The sequence below is a fragment of the Pseudonaja textilis genome, chromosome 7 (genome assembly GCF_049901715.1).
Source record: "Pseudonaja textilis isolate UNSWEBS1 chromosome 7, rPseTex1.2, whole genome shotgun sequence".
Classification (NCBI taxonomy): domain Eukaryota; kingdom Metazoa; phylum Chordata; class Lepidosauria; order Squamata; family Elapidae; genus Pseudonaja; species Pseudonaja textilis.
The window spans coordinates 17,783,701-17,808,304 of NC_141996.1; the positions used below are offsets into that span (position 1 = coordinate 17,783,701).

The window sequence follows — 24,604 nt, forward strand, 5'->3', positions numbered from 1 at the left end:
CCACTAGATGGAGCTAGAGAGCAACAACACTATATAAAAGTTATATGCTGGAGCATAACACATTCTGCTCTAGCATAATTCCAAAAGCTCAGAAGACTAAACCTCTGGTCCTGGTGACTGGCCCAGATTGAATCCTGTTCTCCTTAGTTTTTCAGGATCAGCCAAAATTGACTAGTTGCTGTCATCTGGGAATTGTTATAATTCTGGATATAAACTGAGGGCCCCTTATGTTATCTCCTCGTAAGTGTCTTATTTTTCTTAGTCTGGCTTTATTAAAGATATTAACACAATCCTTTTATGTATGAAACCTCAACATTTTGCAACTGCCCTCCTCAAAACAAGCTCCTTTCTCAAAGTTACCACTAACCTAAACCATGAGAGTCAGTTATACCTTAAGTTACCTAGTGTTTATATGTTTTCATCCTACTTTAATGGCCAGGATTTTTTCCAAAACATCCCACAATTAAAGTTGGGATGGAAGCCCTGAAATCTCTAGTTGAGATCTCTAGCTCTGCTATCAGATAATTGTGATTCCTGTAGGAATTAACAGTTAAAAGTCTCTTATCCAGTTTATGACCATAGAAATTAGCATGACCACTATAAAAATAAGCACAGCAAGTTCTTTTAAACAAGATTTCAAAAGATCATGAGCTTTGAGTATGTCATATTTTTGTTTTTACATGATCTCAAAAATGTTTATCTAGTAGTCTAATCTAATGGCTACATTAATCTCATTGATCCTCATTGTAGGTTGACCAGAACTAAAGTTAAAAAGTAAAGTTAACAGCTGAGACTGAGACATGTAAATTGCTATTACAACCAGGGTTACCACTTCTAGAAATCGGCCACAGTTCCGTAGGACAATACATGTTTTGTTTCTAGACTGAATCTTAGCAACTTGGAGCTCTCAAGCTCTTTCGCCACTTGAAGCCCTTTTCAATTACATTTTTAGTGGTTCAGCAACACAACTGCCATAAATAATACTGATGTTTGCAACTATTTTGAAAGAGAAAATCCATTGAAAATTTAAAAAGAAGTACCCAACCTTTGCCCCAAAGTCCTAACCTTGGTGATAGGCAACTCCAAACAGTTGGCATCATTGCCCTTTCACTGTACCTTGGCTAGGGAATTCTGGGAGTTGAAGTGCACACATTTCAAATTTGCTAAATTTATGTATATAGACACTAAGAAAGACTTGATGCAGATATGTAAGCCCCATTGCCTAAACCAGTGTTCCTCAACCTCAGCAACCTTACAATATATGGATTTCAACTCCTAAAATCTTAAAATTGCTGAGGTCAAAAAACTCAAAAGGGACTAAAACATTTGTTAAATACAGAGTAGCCAGGTAACATGTGGCAGTGGCTCAGATATCTTCCTAATTCGTTGAACTACAAGAAGGAATACAGCACAATTAGATTTGCAAGATTATATTATAGCCTATTAAAATATAGTTATAGATATCCCATGGAATTGATTTCATGGTGTGGTCTACATGATATTCACCCACTGGGAATTCAGCTGAAACTGACTCCTAAAGCCAAGAAATGACTTCATTTTTCCAAAACAGGTTATGACATAATAGTTGCACAATTCCTTGTTACTGGTACCAATTACTGTTTCATTCCAAATTTATACTGTGCTTTGTTATTAGCATGTAACAAAGTTGGAAATGCCTGTAGACACATTTATATTATTTCTTTCCATATTTCATTTTGGTTGTGAACAATAAAGAGCTAAAGGTTACTTGGAGCTAAACTCAGCTGATAACATGGGCACATCCATTAAGTTTTCTTGGTAATAATATGGACGTGGTTTGACATTAATGTGATGATTTAATTTTTCCGTTCTATTTCTGGTGGCCTCCCATTCAAATGTTATCCAGGTCCAGCCCTTAACTTTTCTGCCTGCAGAGCCTGTAGAAGGTAGCTGTGCTTCAAATTATATATGGGTAGTCTTCAACTTAGAACCACAATTGAGACCATAATATTCATTGCTAAGCAAGACCATTTGTTAAATGAGTTACTGTCTTTACTGCCATTGTTAAGCAAATCTGTCTAGTTGTTAAGTGAATCACATAGTCATTAAGCGAATCCAGCTTCCTGGATTTGACTTTGCTTATGTTGTTTTAAGCTCCGGGCTTGGTGATTTGGTTGCAAATGTTTCTATTGGAGGAGACATCTTCAGTGTGCTTTGGATTATGCCTGTCTGGGGGAGTACTGGCCTTTAAATACTTTTCTGAGTCCTGGTCTGATTTCAGGTTACTATATCATAGTCCTTGGTTTTTGTACACACATTGTACTCTGACAATAAAGGTAATAATAATAACTATGGCTTTGCTTGTTGGAAGTTGCCTGGGAAGGCTGCGTGACCCCAGAACACCACAACCATCATAAATACATGCCGATTACTAAGCCTCTATGGGGATATTACAATAGTCCCATGTGTGAGGTTCAGTGCTGTTATAACTTCAAATGATTGCTAAACAAATAATTGTTTAAGTCAAGGATTATCTGTATTTTATATTCCCTCTACAATGAAGCATAAAATAGTGCACCAATGCAGAGCTTCCCAAACCTGGGTAAATTATCCCAATTTGGATAAAAAGGTTCTTCGAATAATCACACACAAACCCATTTCTGAACAGGGACTTTTAAAGTACTTTTAAAGTGTTTTATCTACGTTGATAAAATGGACTTTTTAATAAAAAAAGAAGTTTCAGTTGGACAATGAAGCAAAAAGTCTCGCAAACACTGAACAAGTATTGCAAGACAGCATGTACAATAGGCAGATGCAACACAACAACGAGCACAATAATCCGATCCTATATGGCTCTGGTGCAACACAATCCAATAGTAAGAACCTGAAACAAACATTATTCTTGATAATATAACAAAGGCAAGGCGCGAAGCCAACGGGACAGCATCCAGCAGCGATCCCGTCGGCTGAACGTTCACCATCCAGCAGCTCACAGCAGGAATTGAGAGGAATTCCTTCCGCCTCCTCCAAGAGGGAGGAACTTTGCCCGTGATGTCATCTCTATGCGCCGGGCTCCTTTGGCGTCGCCTTCTTTCCTTTGGCAGCGTGTTCCGGTCCTCAATCTCACCGAGAAGGGGATGGAAAAGAGCCGGAGCGTCGCGTCGGGATCGGGCGCCGACCCGGTGCGCAGCTTCGAGCGCTGGAAGAAGAGGTACGCCAAACGCAAAGACAAGCAGCGGCAACAGCGCAAGCAAAAGAAACCGGAGTGGCAAGTGGAGAGGGAGTCGATCGCCGCTTTGGAAAGGCGCTACTCGGAGGTGAGATGAGATGCGGAGTAGTAGCCCTCTCGTTGCCGCTTGTCCCAGCCGCAAAACCAGGATCCTGTTGGAAGAAATATCCTGCTTGTGTTCAGTTCCAAGTGGGTAAAAAGACATTGCTTGGAAAGGTGGTTTATTGATGAACAGGATGGGTTCCTGGGCAGAAAAAGGGAAGAGATGCTGAGAGTGCCTGGGTTTTATGTTCTCTCTGGGCTTTGAACTTCTCTGGGACTTGAACTTCTCTGGGACACAGGAAGAGTATCCTGATCGATTGCTATCAGAAATCATAGCTAGCTTTGTAGGTTGTGTACTAAGTTTGGTTGAAACTTGGAGGGTGATGCAATGAAGAGCAATTCAATGGCTCTAAGGAGGTGGATCTTTGTTATGTAGAATAGACTGGACCAGGCCTTAATGGCCCATTAACAAAGGTGGGGAGTGGGGCTGAGGTTCTGCCTCTCTGAGTTTATACTTCTCTTTTAGGGAAAATATTCTGCCTTTTTAGTATATCCTAAAATATTTCATTTTTCAGGAGAGGGGTGGGTTTTAACTTCCAACAATCCGCTTTGTCCCACTGCCTGTGCCTGGTTGGCAGAGATTGCCTTGTCCTTGGATTGCTTTTGTTTCCCAGATCCATTTTAGAACTAAAAGATTCAGTAGGGTAGGGGGTCTCCAACCTTCGCAACTTTATGACTTGTGGACTTCAAGGAATTCTGGGAGTTGCAGTCCACAAGTCATAAAGTTTATTTATTTATTTATTTGATTTGTCAATTGCTTACAAGATAATAAGGATAACGATAAACATAGTTATGAATACATGAAATGAATACATATAAGAAAAATAAAAGAACCAATAGGACAGGGACGGTAGGCACGTTGATGCACTTACGCATGCCCACTACAGACCTCTTAGGAGGTCAATAGTAGAAAGTCAATAGTAGAAAGTTGGTGCACTTATGCACGCCCACTACAGACCTCTTAGGAGGTCAATAGTAGAAAGTCTAAGGTTAAAGTTTTTGGGGTTTGGGGAAGAAGTCAGGTAGAGTATTCTAGACATTGACCACTCTGTTGCTGAAGTCATATTTCCTGCAATCAAGTTTGGTACAGTTTACCTTGAGTTTGTATCTATTGTGTGCTCTTGTATTGTTATGGTTGAAACTGAAGTATTCATTGACCGGCAGGACATTGCAATGTATGATTTTATATACTACTTAGAGCATACAAGGGATGCCTCTCTCTTATACTGTGTATCTCTTACATACTACTATGTGTCAGTAATTTAGATATTCCAGGTTGGGAAAAAGCTTAACGATTGTGTGAGAGAACCACCTCACTATTGGTTGTGGAGACAATAAGGAGGAGAGAATTCCCAACTATCCATCCACATAAGGGATTCAACTCTAATAAACTTCACAGGTTGTGGTTGTGGGGGAAAAATTGTGTTAGTTGGATTCATCCAGTATACTAAAGCTCAAGATTTTTCTCTGCCTCTTATGTTTGCATGATAAGAAGTAAGAGTTTGCTGGATCCTGTGCTAGATGTCTCTCACTGGAAATATTTTTCATCACTTATGAAATATTTTCCCACTCGGATTTGGGGAGTCATATCTATTAAACTATTGTTTGATGGATTATGTGTCACCAAGTTGTTTTTGATTCCTAGCGACCACAGATTTTTCTTCACGGTGATCTGTCCCGAACCTATTTTTCCAGGTCTTCCAATGGTGCACTCATCACCATGGTAACTGAATCCATCCACTTTGCTTTTAGTTGTCCCCTTCCTCTCTTTCCTTCCAGCATTAGATTTTTTTCCAGAGAACTAGGTCTTCAAATAATGAAGTAGGACAAATTGTGCCTGGTCATTTGTGCCTTGAGTAAGAAGTGTAAGTTGACTTGTTTAATGACCCACTTGTTTATTTTCTTGGCTCTTCATGGTATTCTCAGGAGTTTTCTCTTGTTTCCTTTAAAACTCAACTACCCAAGTTGGTGTGGAACTGAAAAAGAAATCTCCTGGTGTCTGAATTTGGGAAAATTACACTAACAGTATTTGTGTGTGTGTGTGTGTGTGTGTTTCAAGTCTTTATATTGGATACAGAAAAAGTGATACATTCAGTATATGTAATGTGTCAGAAAGCAATAATAAAAACATTGCTGAGATATGAGAAAAGACAGTCACCCTTACTGCATCTTCTCCTTTCCCATCTGACTTGTTTCTTAATCACTTGAAAAACTCAAAGACTCCAAAACACGGCCTTATTATTTAATTTATGAAATGACCAATTTTTGCAAGGAAAAAAAAGAAATGGCTTTTCCAAAAGGAAGACATTGTTTCCTGAACTTCAAAAGGAGACGTGGATGCCATGCTAAATTATTGATATCACCTTTACTTAAAAGGTAATAATAAAGCCTAAAATTCCAGGTAACACTTAACACTTGCCAAAAGCATCACTACTTGAATCCTATGGACAAGAGGAACATGATTTCCTATTTGTTTAATGTTAATAAAAAATTTTTTTCTTCAGACCTTCTCTTTGAAGGCGAAACTTATTTTAAGCACCTTCAAGATTAAATCTATCTAATTAGCACTTTGAGGGCTCTGCTGTGTACCAATGATGAAAGTTTGAATCCGCAGGAAAATGCTTTAAGCTGATAAGCCTATAACAATGAATCTTAATTTATACGTATATTAAATCTGAAGTGGAAATGTTTAGGTAAATATGCTGTGAGGGTATATATTTGTTTTTATTACAGATTCTAAGCATAGCCCACCTGTAATCAGTTTTTGTCTCTGCAGTTAGGCAAACAAGTATTGGACATTAGATTCTTATTTGGGCAAAATAGCTTGAACTATGTGAAAATGGCATTGCTTTCTTGTTCATAAGTACAATCATGCTCTTGCATCTCATTTTGGAGAGCTGCACATTGACTGAGTGGGTTGCACCTAATGGGAAAAGGAGGGCTTTAGAAATGGGAGGAAAATTACTGGGGCCGTCAGAAGTTCAACTTAGATTTTCCAGCATTACAGTACAGCAACAGCTTCTCTGTTGGCGCTGATGCTAAGCAGTGGGTGGGGATGTCCATTCTCCTCTTTCTTACCCACCTTGTTCCCCTTTCTGTAAATAACTGTAAATCAACATGCTGCTGAGTGCTGTTGTCAGAGGGACTCAGCTGGTCCTTGGCATGGAGACTTTGAAATGAGACCAAGAGTCGCATACGGCCTGAGGACAAGTTCTCAATAGAGGACTACTTCTCAACAGGGTTAGGCAAGGCTGTTTTTCATTCAGTCATTCTTGTCCAGCCAAGCAAACAAAATTGGTCCAAAAATAAGGATCAGTGGGTGTGATGGCCAGTTCACACTGCTTTTTGAATATGCTCCAGTTGTCTTTGGCCATCAATTCTTATCTCTCTTTCCAAGCCATGTGGAAAGTCAGTGATTTTCTACCCCTGCTTGTTGACATTTCTCTCTCTCTTTTTTTTCTTTCTGCTGGTCTGACCAGATCAATAAGGGAGAATATTTGTAGCTCAGAGTTGAAGTGAGGGGTCCTTGGTGTTTTCTATGCTTTATTGTTTTCCTGAAGATGTTTCATTACCCAAACTAGGTAACATCATCAGTGCGTCACCTTCAAGTCTTCTTTTCATTAAGGTGCTGGTGAAGCAAGGATTAACCAAACATCTCCTGAGACGCTCACTGCCTTTTTTAAAAATAAAATCATTGTTGGAACATAGCCTGGTTATTTGTTTGTTAGATTTATGTCCTGCTTTTAATTCAGGAGTCCAGTGGACCTCACATAGACCTTCCTTCTACTTTCCTCTGCTGGATCTCTGGCATGGTTTTCTGATGTTTGCTTGTTCTCGGCTGCCATAGAAACAGGGAGGGGGGCATGGACATTTGGGTTGGGGAAGCAAGCTGGTGTATAGTAGTCCCATGAGAATTGGAAGGGAGGTTTGCATTCATGAATTATGCTGAATTGAGTTGTTTATACTTCATTGGGGCCAATTGTCTTGAGACTCCAGATGCAAGAAATACCTGTAGAGAAGCTTTCCCATAACATCATTCTGGACATTGATTGACTCTTAGTGCTGGACCCTGTGGGGAGGGATTTGGAGTGACTTTCAGTGTGTAACTTTTGCATGTTTCGATTCAGATCTTGCCTTGCTTTCACTGCTATCAATTCAAACTTAGTAAAAGTACCTCTTCTCTAATCCAATGAAGTTTTCTTTCTTGAGTTTTGAATGAAGGCAGACCTAACAGCTCTGTAAGGTAGGCTGGACTGAAGATGGAATGGTCCAGAATCATCCAGTGAGCTCTTATGGCTGAAGGAAGACTAGAATCTGAGCTTTTGCAGTGCCAGCCAGCACTTTAAATGCACCACCATGTTGGGGGAAATGTATGGCAAATAGAAATAATAGGAGCTTGCTGTTTGGACTAAAAATGTGATTTAAAAAATAAATATTCTTGATTTTTCTAGTTGCCTCAGAGTCCTAGTGGAAATAAAAGATTCTACTAATTCCTCTATTTACAGGTAGTCCTTGAGTTATGACCACAATTGAGCCCCATTTTAGGACCTTTCTTGCCATAGTTGTTAAGTGAATCACTGCAGTTGTTAAGTTAGTAACACAGTTGTTAAGTGAATCTGGCTTCCCCATTGATTTTGCTTGTTAGAAGGTTGCAGAAGGTGATAAACAGACAACAAATGGTCAAAATTGGGAGCATCCTATTAAATTCTGTACCTGTCAACAGTGGTGTCCCCCAAGGCAGTGTTCTAGGACCAACTCTCTTCATACTCTACATAAACGATCTCTGTGATCATATTAAGAGCAACTGTGTTCTCTTCACTGATGATGTAAAGCTATTCAACACCACAGATAATTCTGCTACCCTTCAAAAAGACCTTGACTATGTATGGTCAAGCAAATGGCAACTTCAAGTCTCAACAAATAAATGTCTTACATATTGGCAAAAAAAATCAGAAAATAAAATACAGGCTGAATAGTCAAGACCTTGTTGATGATCCAAACTCTGTCAAGGATCTTGGAGTACTCATCTCTAATGATCTGAGTGCTAGATCCCACTGTAACTACATAGTCAAAAAGGCATTAAGAGTTGTTAACTTATCTTACATAGCTTTTTCTCTGGTAATATTACACTACTAACTAGAGCATACAAAACATTTGCTAGACCAATACTCGAATACAGCTCATCAGTCTGGAACCCACATTACATGTCTGATATTAGCACAGTTGAGAAAGTCCAGAAATATTTCACAAGAAGAGTTCTCCGCTCCTCTACTCATTGCAGAATACCTTATGCCACCAGACTCGAAATTCTAGACCTAGAAAACCTAGAACTACGATTCGATCGTAGTTCGTGGTCCGATCTAAGTATAGTATATAAAATCATACATTGCAATGTCCTACCTGTCAATGAATACTTCAGCTTCAACCACAACAACACAAGAGCACACAATAGATACAACTCAAGGTTAACCGCACCAAACTTGATTGCGGGAAATACAACTTCAGCAACAGAGTGGTCAATGTCTGGAATACTCTACCTGACTCTGTGGTTTCTTCCCCAAACCCCAAAAACTTTAACCTTAGACTGTCTACTATTCACCTCACCCCTTTCCTAAGAGGTCTGTAGGGGGTGTGCATAAGCGCGCCAATGTGCCTACCGTCCCTGTCCTATTGTTTCTTTTATTTTTCTTATATGTATCCATGTATTCATAACTATGTTTTTACTTATACCTATTATCTTGTAAGCAGTTGACAAACCAAACCAAATAAAATAAATAAAAATAAATTCCATGACCCTGGGACACTGCAATCATCATAAATATGAACCAGTTAGCAAGTGTCCAAATTTTACTCACATGACCATGAGGTTGCTGCAATGGTTGTAAGTGTGAAAATTGGTCATAAGTCACTTTTCAATGCCATTGTAACTTGAAACAGTCACTAAATGAATGGTTGTATGTCAAGGACTATTTGTATGGAAAACTTTCACACTGTAAATATGTGGAGATGGCTGTAATCTTTTAGAGATTTATTTGGAAGAAAGTCCTATGGGGCTCCTATTGAGACATATGCTTTTGAATAATACATGTGTGTTATAAATCTGTTTAATGAAATTATACCAATATTGAATATTAATCATAGTGGCACAGGAGAGGCACACACAAATTATTGTTGAAACTTCATCAGAAGCAGTAAAAAAACATGTATTAATGCTACAGAACAACCTGAGAGAAAAGTGAATAAAATATTCACTTTTGCAATGGGATACTTAAAAATAATGCTAGTTTGCAGAAATGGTCAGGTTCTTTAGTATTTTAAAACTTAATGATCTGTTTTATTTTTCCCCCAATACAGATAAATACAAATGAAGTGACAAGATTTTCTGATTTCCCAATATCCAGGAAAACTCTGAAAGGTAGGGATGGAATCCTTAAAGATAAAAGTGTTCTCAAATTGAATTACTGTTTTATTTGTTGCATTCTGAAGCGGATTCTTTGTCTTCTGTGTATCATCAGGCTTACAGGAAGCTCAGTATCGCATGGTGACTGAAATACAGAAGCAGACCATAGGTTTGGCATTGCAGGGTAAAGATGTTCTGGGAGCTGCGAAGACAGGATCAGGCAAAACTTTGGCTTTTATTGTACCTGTAAGTAAGGAAATACTTGTTGTATGCCATCATATAAGCTAATATGTATCTTATTTGTATTAATGGATGCGTTAGGAGTCACTGAAGGATTCATTGCCTTACCTAGAACGGGTGTCAAATTGGCGGCCTGTGGGCTGGATGTGTCACGCACAGGCCACGCCCATCCCAGCTCTGCAAAGGGGAAAAACGTCACGTGACAGCAACGTGATCACGAGTTTGGCACCCATGGCCTAGGATAAGGAAGGCTCTGGCAAGTAAGAATTAATTATTCAGCTATTCCAGACCTTGTTTACTGCGGGATCTGTGGTTCTGAGGTAGGACAGGCAACACAGTTATGGAAATTATAATCCAGCCTACCTACAGAGTTGGGGAAGGTTGTTCTAACAGAAACCCTTACTCAAATAACAATACCAATAGCATTTAAGCATATATACTACCCTGCAACACTTTACATTTTACTGACTTCAGAAGGAATAAAGGCTAAATAATAATTATTAAATAATTAATATTAAATTAAATATTAAAAATAGGGGCGTGGTGGCTCAGTGGCTAAGATACTCAGCTTGTTGATCAGAAAGGTCGGCAGTTTGATGGTTCGAATCCCTAGCGCCACGTAACAGAGTCAGCTCCCGTTACTTGTCCCAGCTTCTGCCAACCTAGCAGTTCAAAAGCATGTAAAAATGCAAGTAGAAAAATAGGGACCACCTTTGGTGGGAAGGTAACAGTGTTTCGTGAGCCTTTGGTGTTTAGTCATGCCGACCACATGACCATGAAGGCGTCTTTGGACAGCGCTGGCTCTTCGGCTTTGAAACGGAGATTAGCATCACTCCCTAGAGTCGGGAACGACTAGCACGTATGTGCAGGGGAACTTTCACCTTTATCGTTACTAATATTAAAGCATGAAGATTATAAAATGATATGTTGTAGTGTTTGTTTGATAAGCTTAGCGCTGGACATTTAGTGGGAATTATAAAACAGCTTAGACCTTCCTAGATTAGTGTAGTGATAATGTAATACAGTGTAGTAGTGACCAGAATCTCCCTAAAAGTCTCCTGATTGGACTACAGCAATGCACTCCAACATGGGCTTACCCTTGAAAAATTTCAGACCCTTCAGCTGGTGCAGAAAACAGTGATATGGAAAGTTTTGCTTGTTTCTAAAACAACACATGTTACACCTCTGCTCCACAAGCTCCATTGGCTGCCAATTTGTTTCCAGGACCAAATCAAGACGCTGGTTTCAGCCTTTAAAGCCTATATAATGGCACGGAACTGGCATATCTGAGGGACTGCCCATCCCATCATATCATGTAGAGGGGAGATGTTGTAGACATGCTGTGAGTTTGGTCTACTAGGGAACTATACTCAGTCCCAGGAGATGAGCCTTAACCATGGTGCCCAAAGTCAGGTTAGATCCATTCCTGTTAGTGTCTCAGAAATTCTGTAAGAGCTGACTTTGTCATCAGGGTGCCCAAGGGGAAAATAGTGAAATATTGAGGTTAACATTTACTGTCTGATACTATTTTATATATTTCAACCATGACTGTTCTTATATATAGGTAGTCCTTGATTTATGACTGGTCACTTAATGACCGTTGAAGTTACAGTGAGCTTGAAAAAATTTATGTAGGACGCATCCTCGAAGTAATGACTGCTGCTCTACCCCCTTGGTCATGTGATCACAATTCTTGTGCTTGGCAACCAGCTTGCATTTATGACTAGTTGCAGCATCTACCCAGCACATGACTTTTGCTGTTTTTCAGCAAAAAACGATGCCCATTGGATAAGATGGATTTGGACTTATGATCATGTGATTTGTTTAAAACCTGCCTCATTTGCTTAACAGCAGTGACTTGCTTAATGTGCATCATAAAAACGGTCGTAAAATACGATCCTGTCACATGGTGACTCAAACGGCAATGACTTATAACCAAAATTTAGTCATAAGTCAATTTTTTTAAAACTAATTATTTTATGCTGCCTGGAGTAGTTATTTGTGAGGGTTTTGTCAGCCCACATAAATTTGCTAAACAAACAAATAAAATAAATGGTCAGGCAGGTGTATTTTCCTTCAACAAGAGATTGCACTGGGCAGATTGATACGTTCTGCCTTGTCAAGCGGCAGGCGCTATGCCATTTCATTTGATGAGTGTTTTAGTGCACAAGAAGCATGTCTTGAACATCTCTTCATTGGAAATCAATATCTATGGATGCATAGTCCATGTGCTGAGGCCCCTTTGCTCCAGCAAAGTGATGTGGCTGCAGGGCTGTTTAGAAATCAGAAGCCCTGTTGCTTGGGAAGGAGAGTTTCTGCGCAGAGATGCTTGAAGTGAGTCATTGCTTCAAAGTTTTGCCTTAGAAGGGAACATGGTAACTGGTTCAGATTAATATTGAAAACGTACTCCAGGAGAGCATGTGATGGACTTTCTAACCAGTGCTTTTTTAACTCTTCAGGCTCTAGAAATTTTATACCGACAACAGTGGACTGCCATGGATGAACTGGGTGTTTTGATAATATCTCCTACCAGAGAATTGGCTTACCAGACATTTGAAGTCCTGCGTAAAGTGGGGAAGAATCATGAATTTTCTGCAGGTCTAATCATTGGCGGAAAGGTAGGCTCTTCTTTTAAGCAATGATTGTTTGGGGGGCAGTTAGAATATTTGAGTGATATTTGTTGGCACAGTAGGTTTAGATGCGTGCTAAGGGTTTACATGAACTTGCCCTCCCCAGATCAGAACAAAAATTCTGCAGAATGATTTCAGATGAGCCATCCTAAATTCTCAACCAACCTGCTCTTTCAGGACTTGAAACAAGAATCAGACAAAATCCATAATATGAATATCCTCATTTGTACACCTGGTCGTCTTTTACAACATATGGATGAAACCTCGTATTTCCATGCCTCTAATCTTCAAATGCTGAGTAAGTATAAAATATTTGCTGGGATCCTCTGATTCTGGCTCTGTTCAGTGTGAATTCTGATTCAGAGCTTTGCTTGAAACCTTAATAGGAACGCTGCTGCCTTCTAACCTTAAACTTCTTATGGAACTGATGCATAAATGTTGTTCTGGGCAATTCACAGCATGCAGAGAATATTCCTTAAAATGGAAGAAAGGGATATACTATATTTGTTCAAACTTCCTGTATGAGACCCCTAAATGTCTTAATGTTTTAAAATTAAAAGAATTGTGCAGGGGGTTGCATGGAGTTAAGAATAGCAATAGATATGCATAAGAGTGTGGTGTTTCGTCCATATGGGATAGGACATATTAGATGTCTACAACCACATCAGCACATTTGGGTGATATGTAGTGTTAACTACTGTTAACTCTGAAGCGAACCTGTCTGGGGCTATTTTGGAGGCTTCAGGGTTGCCACAATGTGAAGAAGGGATAGGGAAGGGGAACATAGTTAGATGGGAGGTTTGTAGCCAAAACAAAATAGTTTCCTGTGGGAACCAAGGACATTCCAACAGGTGGCTGGAGAGAGGAGGAGCACAGTAACCAGGCAACCAGCCAGCACCTTGATTGGACAATGTGACTAATTGTTTGGGGAAAGCAAGAACTTTTACTTTTTAATCAGGTGAAAACAGCGGGAACTTTCAGAATCGGTTTTCGCTAGTTTGTGCCAATATGATCTGTCCAATAAAATTGTTCTAAGTCTGATTTCCCCCAATTTGCTGTTCTCATTCCAGTCCTTGATGAAGCTGATAGAATTCTGGACATGGGCTTCGCCGATACCATGAATGCAATTATAGAGAATCTTCCTAAAAAACGGCAGACCTTGCTTTTCTCAGCTACACAGACCAAATCTGTGAAAGACCTTGCTCGGTTGAGCTTGAAGGATCCAGAATACATCTGGGTGCATGAAAAAGCAAAGTTCAGGTTGGAGTTCAGTTTATTAGTCTGCAAAGAAATATGTGTGTTTTGGGTACTGTATTGTTTTTCTCTATTCTGAACTTGGTTGTGGCATGGTATGGTCTGAGAGTTTCCAGTCTTGGGCTTAGAATAAAGCAGGCCAATAAACGAGTAGGCACATCTAGGAAAAGAAGATTTAATTTGGATTAATCATTGGGTGTCTGTAGAATTCCTTGTTTCAGTGCTTGCTTATCATTTCAACAACCGTGTGTACAAGAAATCACTCCAATGTATAACATTTGGACCTTGAGACAGAGAGCTGCAAGCTAAAGTAAGTGTATAAAATAGTTGATTTAAAAGAGACAAGACAGACTTAACAGTGCGACTGTTGGGAGCTAAATTTTTGATTTGATCTCTAAGCCTTTATTTCTCAAAGATCTGGGGTGACCAGACAACTTGGTCTATAACTGATGCGCAGTTACTAGATAGCTTCCAGTAGTTGAATTAAAAAGTGGCAGACAACAGGGTTCCATGCATGTATTTTTAGGATTACAACTCAAGCAAATTTTTCAAGCTTGCAAGCTTTTTCAAGTTCCATAGGTCCTGTGAATGCTGACCTTATGGCTTGTCCTGCAAGAGGGACTGATTTCTGGGATGAACAAGTTATCTTTTTGCTTCCCTGCTCTTAACTTCGCCTGGATTAGAGGAACAGCAATTGCCACTTATTCCCTTTTGGTGGGGGGGGCTCCAGGTTCTCTGCCATTTTGAAGCCGAAACCTAGTGAAAACTGTAAAGTTGAGATCTAAAATACCTTACCAGCTGCTTCATTTGACGTTATAATGGTGTGGTTTAAAAAAAAAAAAGCTTTGCAACCAATCCTTGCATTTACAGCCATCACAGTATGCCACACTCAGCTGATCATTATTTGGATCCTTTGTAACCTCTTTGTGACAAGCAGAGCTAATAGAGAAGCAAGATCATTAAGTCATAGGAAAGTAAGGTCATGAACCTATCATTGATCATGTGATTTTTTTTCACTTAGCACCTGGTGCTAAGCAACCAAGTTGCTGGTCCCAATTGTTGTTAAGCAAGGATTGCCTGGAGTTCAAATAAACACCTCAGAACTTGAGGTGGAAGTCCTCCTTGAGGTGGAAAAGAAATTCCCTGACTTTTCCGTTCGCATGATTTTCCTTCCAATCTCAGGCATCATCTTGGCCTGGATTCCCAGTTGCAAAATTGTTATTGACCTACACACTTTATATGGAAGATAGGGCTAATTCAGTGGTTTTGCGTGAAATTGGAACTGCATGTTATGGAGAAGAAGAAGAAGAAGAAGCAAAACTAAATGAACAGGAAAGAACTTCTGGGCAGTGTTTTTGATTAATTGTATCAACTATAAAAACCACCTTGAGAAATCACAGTCCCCGTTTCACCCATGATCTCCATAGAATTAATTTGGAGTAGTTCTGACAAAATGCCTTTTAAGATGCCAGATATGCCTCCAGAAGAACAGGAACACAATCTAGGATTAATATGGCAATGCATAACTGGAGAAAAGTGGTTGAGAGTCTGAATGTCTATATTGTATTTATTTATTTAGCAAATTAATATAGTTGCTTATCTCAGGGTGGCATGCAAATGTAATAATTAAAAACCCCTAATTAGCTAACCCCTAGCTCAAACATAAATATAAAAGAAACAAGATAGTGCCGCCTTGCAAGCTCCACGTGGGATCTCCAAGGTTGATGAAAGAACCATGTTTTAAGGCTAACAATGATGGGGCTAACTTTATCTCAGGGGAGATGATGTTTCAAAGTGGAAATCACAGCAGAAAAGGTACACCATCTGGCTTCTGTTGGATGGAGTATGTACTAGGCAGGATTTGCAGCATGACTCTCCTTGATGTAAGTAGGTAGAGGTGGTTACTAAAAAAAAAACCTGGCATCAGTGATTCGAAGGACTGCCATACTTTTCGCACTATGAGACGCATCTGACCATAAGTCGCACCTAGGTTTAGAGGAGGAAATCAAGAAAAAAAATTTCTGCCTCCGCCAGGGAACACTGGAACTTTTGCCGCTGAGTAGCTGATAGGTGGTTAGATAGGTCTCCTGGAATACCGCCGATCAGCTGATCCAGGTGGCAGGGATTGCTGCCACCGTTCGCCGCTACTGCCTGTCACCATGGCCCAGTCTGTGATGCGGTATTCACTCCAAAAGATGCACAAACATTTCCACCCACTTTTTTTGGGGGGAAAAGTGCATCTTATGGAGCAAAAATATGGTATATATAATTTCAATTACACTTAAATGGCAAATGTAACTAAACAAAGTGACTTTTATATTTTACCTTGGCCCTAGTTATTCATTTTGAGAATATGGTCTCTTGCAAATAAAGGATGCCTCCTTGCTTGGATAAAATTGTGGATCTGGTTTTATTTAAATAATACTTTGAGACACGTTTACATATATTGTTTGTTTTTCATTGCTTTTCTTCCCCTCCCATGATGTTTTTATCTGTTTTCTATTTATCCTTTTCTGGTACTTTTAGTACTCCAGCAACCTTGGAACAGAACTACATTGTTTGTGAACTGTACCAGAAAGTCAATATGTTGTACTCTTTTCTGAGGAGTCACCTGAATAAGAAGAGTATTGTATTTTTTGCAAGCTGCAAAGAGGTATTGTATAATCCCATATCCTACAATTTATAAAGAAGGGTGTTAATTATAATTTATAAAAATCAAATGGATAAGAATCGTGCAGGGTGTTGTATCATAAATTGTCTATCAATATATTCTACGGTAAAAGTAGTCCTTGACTTACAACAGTTCGTTTACTCACTGTTCAAAGTTATCAATGGGCACTGAAAAAAGCGACTTACAATGTTTTTCACACTTATGATCATTGAGGTATCTCCATGGTCATGTGATCAAAATTCAGACGGTTGGCAACTGACTCATACTTATGTCAGGGGTTATGTGATCACCTTTTGTGACCTTCTGACAAGCGAAGTCAGTGAGAAAGCCAGATTCAGTTAACAACCATGTTACTAACTTAACAAATGCAGTGATTCACTTAACAACTGTGGCAAGAAAGATCACCAAATGGGGCAAAGCTCACTTAACAACTGTCTCTCTTAGCAACAGAAGTTTTGGGCTCAATTCTGGTTGTAAGTCCAAGAACATGTGTAATCAGAAAGTTAGAATATTGTAAAACAGGCAAAGCAGATAAAAGCACATACATTGTTTTGCTGCTGAATCCTGAGGCTGGAGAGCACTGTCAGGACTATAACCTAGTCACATTATTTATCAAAACAGCTTTATAGACGTTAGCAGTTAAATATCCAAGCAAAGAGAAATTTCGAATGAAGGTAGACGCAAATACTCCAACTGGACTTCTTCAGATATCTTTGTATTGTATTCAATGAAATGCGTGCTTTATTTATAAGTGGACCAAACACATAGTAAACATTATCATCCAAGCATTTTATTCTATGAGAGGAAAGGAAGATGTTTTTCCTGATTAGGTGCCTTGTAAGTGTAGTTTTAAATAAGCACTTCACTTAAAAATGACATGCCTTTAGATCAAAGGGTGGGGTTTATTTTTAAAAAGGTTATTGTTTTGGAAATAACTCCCATCTAAATTGTCGTGAGATCCTTTTTTGAGATATCATGAAATTTAAAACCACAACTCTGTTGGGTGTAGCTATACATCTGTCACTAGCTGAAAAGATTATGGTTACAAAAGGCCTGGCAATTGATTACCGTGCAAGTTGCTGTGAAATTGATGAGAGAAGGTATATTCAGGGGCAGAAACAGATAGATTAGCTGAATTAAATGAGACTTCATGAGATTTCAGAATTGTAAATTCTAATCACGCTCCTGGGTTTTCCATAGCATTCGCTTTTAGGAAACGGAGTGATTTGGTTTTAACTCCCATGGTAATTTTGTGAAAATTGCTGCATGATAAAGATGATATGAAAGTTCTAGAAGGAAAGGATATTTTTTCTCTTTTTCCCCCGGGAGACATGACAACTTAGCATGCCTTTCCTCTGATTTTTTTTTTTCCATTTTGCAGATCTCTGGCCTTTTCCATTTGCAAACCTTTGTATCCCTATGTCTAGCTAGCTGAGATAACAGAAGTGGCTCTTCCATCTGTTTTAAACTAGTACTAAAAACTAGAGAAAGCTGCTTCTTCCTAAGCATTCAATTATATGTCTTTTGGGATATCTTTTAACATCCCAATCTAGCCCACCGCCCTGGGTTTTTTCTTCCATGGTATTGTTAAACCAGGTTTGATCCTGTTTAGCTTTTCTACCTCAGCCAAGACTGGTTAGGCAGTGCTGGCCTACAATATAATAGATACGTACCGTCAACTGGTCTTGCTCATAGAATTTAGTATTAAAATTATGATTGGTTTCTAGGTTCAGTATTTGTTTAGAGTATTTTGTCGCCTTCGACCGGGACTCCCTATACTGGCTCTTCATGGCAAACAGCAGCAGATGAAAAGAATGGAAGTTTACCAAGATTTTTTGCGTAAGAAATCTGCAGTTCTTTTCGCTACGGATCTTGCAGCTCGTGGGCTAGGTAAATAGTTGTGCATTCCTTCACATCCAGGGGAGTTGTCTAATTTAGGGGTCCCCAACTGGTGGTCCATGGACCACTGGTGGTCCGTGGGAAAATTTTGATGGTCCGTGATGCACCCGGGTGGAGCAGCTGCTCCGGGATGAGCAATGGGCCAGTCCTCTGAGTAGAGCTCTGGATTATGGGACTGGACAGGCAGCTTGTGGTGGGGCTGGAAATCACCATAGAGGGAGGCATGTGCAACTTGCAACTTTGCAGGAGGTGCAAGCTGCAAGGAGTAGCACAGCCCTCGATGGATGGAATGAGGTAATGGGGCTGTTGCGGCAAGGGAGAGGGGGCTGGGGGTAGCAGCACAGGCAGTCTGAAACAATGGTTGTTGGCATCTCTTCTCCCTGCTGTGGCTTCCGGTCAGCTGAATCCACCACTGGCTGGCCCCAGCCCTTACCCACCCCTCCGACTCACTCTTTGCCTGAGAAGGGAAGGATGGGGGATGGAGATTTGCTCCATATTCCAGAGCGGGAGCAAAGTTTCATCTCTTGCTGGTTCTCGCAGGCATTTCTTCCTTTTGGGTGCTGCGCGACTGGGAGACATGCAACTTCCTCTCTGCCCCAAAATTGGCTGGCCTGGCTGAGAGAGATGAGAGAGAGAGAGAGAGATGAGAGAGAGGTAAGAGAGAGAGAAAGAGAGAGATGAGAAAGAGAGAGAGAGAGATCCTGAGAGAAAGAGAGAGATGAGAGAGAGAGGTGAGAGAGAAAGAAAAAGAAAAAGATACTGAGAGAAAGAGAGAGATCCTGGTATTTTGTTTTCTGTGGAAAATGGGTCCAAATGGCTCTTTGAGGTTGCAGAAACAGGCAGCCAAGCTAAATGCCTGAAGGACCCCATCCTGTCATGTTCTCCAGCAGCAGACTTGAGATGCTAGTCTTTATCTTGTCATTGCTTGTGTCCCATCCTGCTGCTTCTTCCATAGTCATGTCCCTATTGCTTCTAGTCCTGCTGTAGCTCAGGAATGAGATTAGTTTAATTCCCAGCTAAATTAAGATCCAGGTGAGAATCCAGCAGGCCAGCTAAGCGAGAGGAGGAAGACGAGGAACTAGGAAAGAACAGAACCATGTGTTCCCTAATTCAAATAGCACCTTGTCCACATTTCTATAGGTTTAGTATTTGCATTTGTTGACTATTCCAATCTTGCATCCCCATGTGACAATGGACTTCAGTTTCTATAATCTCTGGTCAGGATGATCAGAATTACCTAGTGACAACTATTAAGTATAGTTAATTAGTTCATTGATCATATCAAGAGACAACAGAGTGTAAACTTAACAGAAGGATAAAGTAGGCATAAAATATAAAGTATGGAACAAAGAAAATCCAGATAAGTGCATCACCTTTACTGTGCATGTGACCTCAATCTGTTCTATGTAATGGGCTCTCGGATGAATAGCTTTAATTATAAACTTGGTAATTCTGCTGGGTGGCTCTATATTTATTGACACCCTCTTGTTGAGATTCTAATAGGCACTTTAGTCAAATAAAGATTCTAAATACTGGCCCTGGCTGGGGCAAATAATTGGCATTCAAATAAGATATGTACAATGCCTTTGATATGTGGAGCTAGAGATCAAGTATTGATAAGGGAATCTTCAGTTAAATTTTCCTTCTCTGGTACAGCACTTGAAGCTGTATCTGCTCCAATGTGAATGTATACTTGTGCCTTTCTTGAATTTTGAATGTACAAGATCTGATTGATATAAAGTGGGGTTTTTTAAAATTGCTGGTCTTCAGTTTAATGGGCCATTATCTTCATTCAGCAGCTTCCAGCATAACTCTCATATATAGAGAGATGGGGGCCAGGGAGGAGAGCATAATAAAAAAGGGAATAAGCAGGAGGAGAAGAACAGAGACTAGCCAAAACCTTAAAAGGGAAATACTGTATTAGAAATTTATTTATATTAAAAAGTTAGCTGAAATACAAATTGAATTACTTCTGAGCTATATAAGCATTGCAGATTTCTGGTTTAAAATCATAAATGGCTAGTTCTACTTTTCAATTTGTGAAATACAAATGATTTCTCTCTCCATACTAAGTTTAAAATTATGCTCCCTTTCATTATTTAGGAAATTAAGCTTCTATTAATTTTAGTTCCATCTGACAGATACATGTAACTAGAATATGTGATTAATTGTACTTTGTGAGCAGTCTCTTTCAACACAGTGCCATTAAAATAGAGCTGGAGTGCAAATTTCATATGGAATTATACTGCTAACATAGAAAGTGTTTGTATGTGACTGGATTTCAAATGATTTCTTTACAGACTTCCCTGCTGTGAACTGGGTCATCCAGGTTGACTGTCCAGAAGATGCAAATACATATATTCACAGAGTTGGGAGAACAGCCAGGTATGTAGGGTTTTTATGTTCTACTAGCAGATGACCTGGCATTGCCTGGGTATTTATTTATCCCAATCCTGTATTAGACAGGAAAATCCTGTAGTCGGGACTTATGTTGTTGCACTGTCTCTCGCACAGTGTCACAAATCTTCTATTCTTCTCCTTGGGAGTTTCTTGTCTATGCTGGTGTTTCTTTCTTTTTATTGCACTTGGCCAATCACCGGATGTTTCTTTGGAGGGCTGAGAGGGAGCCCCCTTGTGGAGTACTATGAAGCCGTTACCATGACAAGTCCACTGTGCTGTACAGTAGAAGCCATTTTAAGGCAACCCCCCCCCCCCCCAGGAGTGTTAGGGGTTTCTTACCCCCACAGTATTTGATTCCAGGGGGTAAGTCATCTGTGTACCAAATTTGGTTGAAATTGTTTGAGGCATTCCAGAGTTATGCTGGAACACACACACACACAGAGAGAGAGAGAGAGAGAGAGAGAGAGAGCGAGAGAGAGAGAGAAGGGGGGGGAGAGGGGGGAGAGAGAGAGAGAGGCTTTCCCTAACTTGATGTCCTCTGATTCTGTTGCTCCATCTTCCAGAATGAGCCAGCCAAGTTAGCTAATAGTTGTGGACATTGTACTCCCAATATCTAGAATATATTGAAGAAAGTTTTTCAGTGTTAAGGTAAAACTATTCACAGGTCTAAGAAAATATTAAGGCTAGCCCTGTTATTACATTAGATTGGTGTTTTTCAAAATGCTGGCTGGGGAATTCTGGTCCACACATCTTAAAAATGGCCAAGTTTGAAAAACACTGCATTAGATTATGTTATTAGTTTGTGACTGGATTCATGTACTTTATGTAAACAGCCATGATGACCAACACTGAAAAAAAAGTAAGGAAAAGTGTGATTGGTATTTTTAAATTTAAGTAAGAGTCATCTGAAAATGGGCAGCAAATAAATTTGATAGATTGATTAAATAAATAGAGAGAGAGAGAGAGAGAGAAAGTAAGGAAGGAAAGGAAGGGGAAGGGAGGGAGGGAGGAAGGAAGGAAGAAAGAAAGATGTAGTTTAAATGTTACATTTCTTCTCCCCCTCCCTGGTATTTAGCCATTATGCCAGGTGACTCTTGATTCCTTGTAAACTAATACTTTTAATATTAGTCTAATGAACGCTTTCCTTCAGTGTGAAGTTTGGATTCTTTTCCCTCCTTGGTTAAATTTAGGAGGGAAGCAGCTTATCAGTGAAATATTTAATCATATGAAAACCCAACACAATTCAGTTTCCAAGTCTTGGGGCTCTCATAGCCTGACTTAATAATGTTTAATAATGACAGAAGAATAGATATGTCCATATGACCAGGACACAGTTTGAGCACAGTGTCTGAGAAGCAGGTAAGAATATATTTGCTGTGGATTGTAAAATATTTATGTGGTGCATATATTGTTCCTATACAAGGTTCTGATTTCCTGTTGAGATCTTAAAGCAAGTTTATACTTGCTTAACTTCACTAAGGTTGGAATAATGTTTGGACGCTGAACTCTGTATTTTCTTGATATCTGTTCTGCATATGAATTTTGTTCATCATTTAACACTGGTTTTTGCAAATAGCAATAACACTTAGACTTATATACTGCTTTATAATGCTTTACAGCCCTCTCTAGGCAGTTTACAGAGTCAGCATATTGCCCCCAACAATTTGGGTCCAAATTTTACCCACCTTGGAAGGATGGAAGGCTGAGTCAACCTTGAACCTGGTGAGATTTGATCTGCCAAATTGCAGGCAGCTGGCTGCAGCAGAAGTAGCTTGCAGTACTGCACTCTAATCACTGTGCCACCGAGGCTCTTATCAAATGTTGTGGAAGCAGCATAACATAAGCCTTATTTTCGGTTCATCTTGGTGAGATCAGGTTGGCTAGAATGGATTTATAAGCAGCATACATTGGGGAACCTTGCATTTTATTTATTAAGCTTTTAGTATTTCTTAAAACCTTCCATAAAAACTATGATATTTGTGATGTTTAGGTCTCTGTCCACAGCCATTAAGATTTTATTATTTTGGCTCTGGACAGGGCATGGTATGCCTTCACAATTTTTTATTTTTTTGAATTTTCCAAAAAGAGCTTATTGAAGTTCACTTGGGAAATGTTGTCTCTCTTCTGATGCATTACATTAGTTTTTGTTTTCTTACCTACTCAAAAATTCTGCCTGGGCAGGTTACAGATTTATATCTCCTCCCTTACTACACATTATTTTAAAACCATGTTTTCTCTCAGGTACCACTGTGCTTCACTATACATATTTATAAGGCATTATATAATGTATTATGCACTATAATAAATACAAAAAAAGATTAAACTGCCTTGAGGAGAATTTGGCCAATTTGATAATATAATGGAGGTTTCTCTCAGGCTTTCTAACAAAAACTCAGCAGTAGTTCCCAAATTGTCAACTTGGCATGGTTTGATGAGGTGCTTAAGCTTGAATTCAGCCGAAAACTCATATTCCTGAAGGCAGGATAAATGTTTTTATCTCACACTAGGCTGGAGCCACTAAAACAGTTGATTGCTTCCTGTTAACATTGAAATGCAGTTTAATTTAATTTCACCACTCCTTTTTTTCCTCTTTCTTTCCACAGTGTGATGTTCTTTTTGCCTTTTACTTTCTACTCTTGAAGCTTGGTGACTGTTGCAGGTGGACATTACTTGCCACATTGTCCTGGGAAACTTTGGTTCTCAGCTTAATTCCTGTAACATCCTTCTCCCCATATTCTTCCCCCTTCTCATCAGTGGTGAAATGAGTTGCCTTGATGTCAAGGTTAAATTTTGTCTTCTACATACCTGTCGTGCCCCTGCTGGAATCTGACTCAGAGGAGGAAGCCGAGCAGCTGACAGGGAGTGGGAATGTAGTTCCGTTGACTGTGGAAGAAACTGGGAAAGGGCAAAGTCTGGCTGGGCAGAGCAGGGAGAGCTAGAACAAGGGAGAGGGAATTCAGAGAAAAACTCAGGCCCACCCCGTCTTCATCCTAGGGCACGCAAGGAGGAACGGAGAAGAGAGCAATGTGGGTTGCGTAGCTTACAGGGGAGGAAAGGGCCCTGATTCCCTTCATTAGCTGCAGCTGGGAACACAGTGTATTAAAAAGGCAAACTGCATGCAGCAAGCTGTTGGGAGCAAATGTGACTTTATCTTGTATTGTTGTGGGTTATCTGTGTTCCTGGTGTCTTCCCAACTGTGAGTTTTACCGTGCTTTCAAGTTTGAAATTCCTGCTCCTGCTCTGCCAAACTAATTACTTCAGTTTGGTTTGTTTGTATTTTAAGTTACAGTTGGTGTGTACCTTATTTTGGACTGAATATTCTACAGTCAAAGGCTGTTCCTAAGAGAGTTTTTCTCCAGCCCAAAGGTAACCTGGACATTGGGGGCAAAGTTGGAGATAATAAAGGGACTCTTATTGCTTATCTGACTGTGTTGCCTTTGTGCCATGCCCTGGGTCATCACAATACCAGAATTGGACAGAGTGATACTAAAGACTGAGTAGCTTAGCTCCTCATTGAAACATTCCCTCCTAGGCTAGAAGCAATCCAGGAAGTAGAAATACTGAGAATACGCATTACATGAGTCAGGAAGGGAAACAAGAGAGACTCTAAAAAGCTCCATTTGGAATTGTCAGGGTAGAATTCTATGTATCATTCTGTAAAGCTCAGGCCACTCTATCTATTGGAAACGTACAAATTATCTACCTAAAGGCACTAACAAAAATAAACACTATAATTTAGAGAAAAACAGTCTGTTCATCTGGAAAGTATATGTCTTTCTTCCTACCCTCTGACAATACCT

The 24,604-nt window shown here is 39.7% G+C and overlaps 1 protein-coding gene across 1 annotated transcript in view; it reads left to right on the plus strand.

The window, feature by feature from the left end:
• The first annotated feature begins 3,048 nt into the window (after positions 1-3,048).
• The window catches only part of DDX10 (DEAD-box helicase 10), a 159,250-nt gene continuing 137,694 nt past the window's right edge, over positions 3,049-24,604 (plus strand). Inside the window, exons 1-9 of the mRNA XM_026721030.2 lie at positions 3,049-3,296; positions 9,665-9,725; positions 9,826-9,956; positions 12,410-12,568; positions 12,758-12,878; positions 13,651-13,840; positions 16,361-16,487; positions 18,233-18,395; positions 20,705-20,789. Of these exons, the coding sequence (XP_026576815.1) occupies positions 3,117-3,296; positions 9,665-9,725; positions 9,826-9,956; positions 12,410-12,568; positions 12,758-12,878; positions 13,651-13,840; positions 16,361-16,487; positions 18,233-18,395; positions 20,705-20,789 (1,217 nt within the window). The 5' untranslated portion in view covers positions 3,049-3,116. The remainder of the gene's footprint in view (positions 3,297-9,664; positions 9,726-9,825; positions 9,957-12,409; positions 12,569-12,757; positions 12,879-13,650; positions 13,841-16,360; positions 16,488-18,232; positions 18,396-20,704; positions 20,790-24,604) is intronic.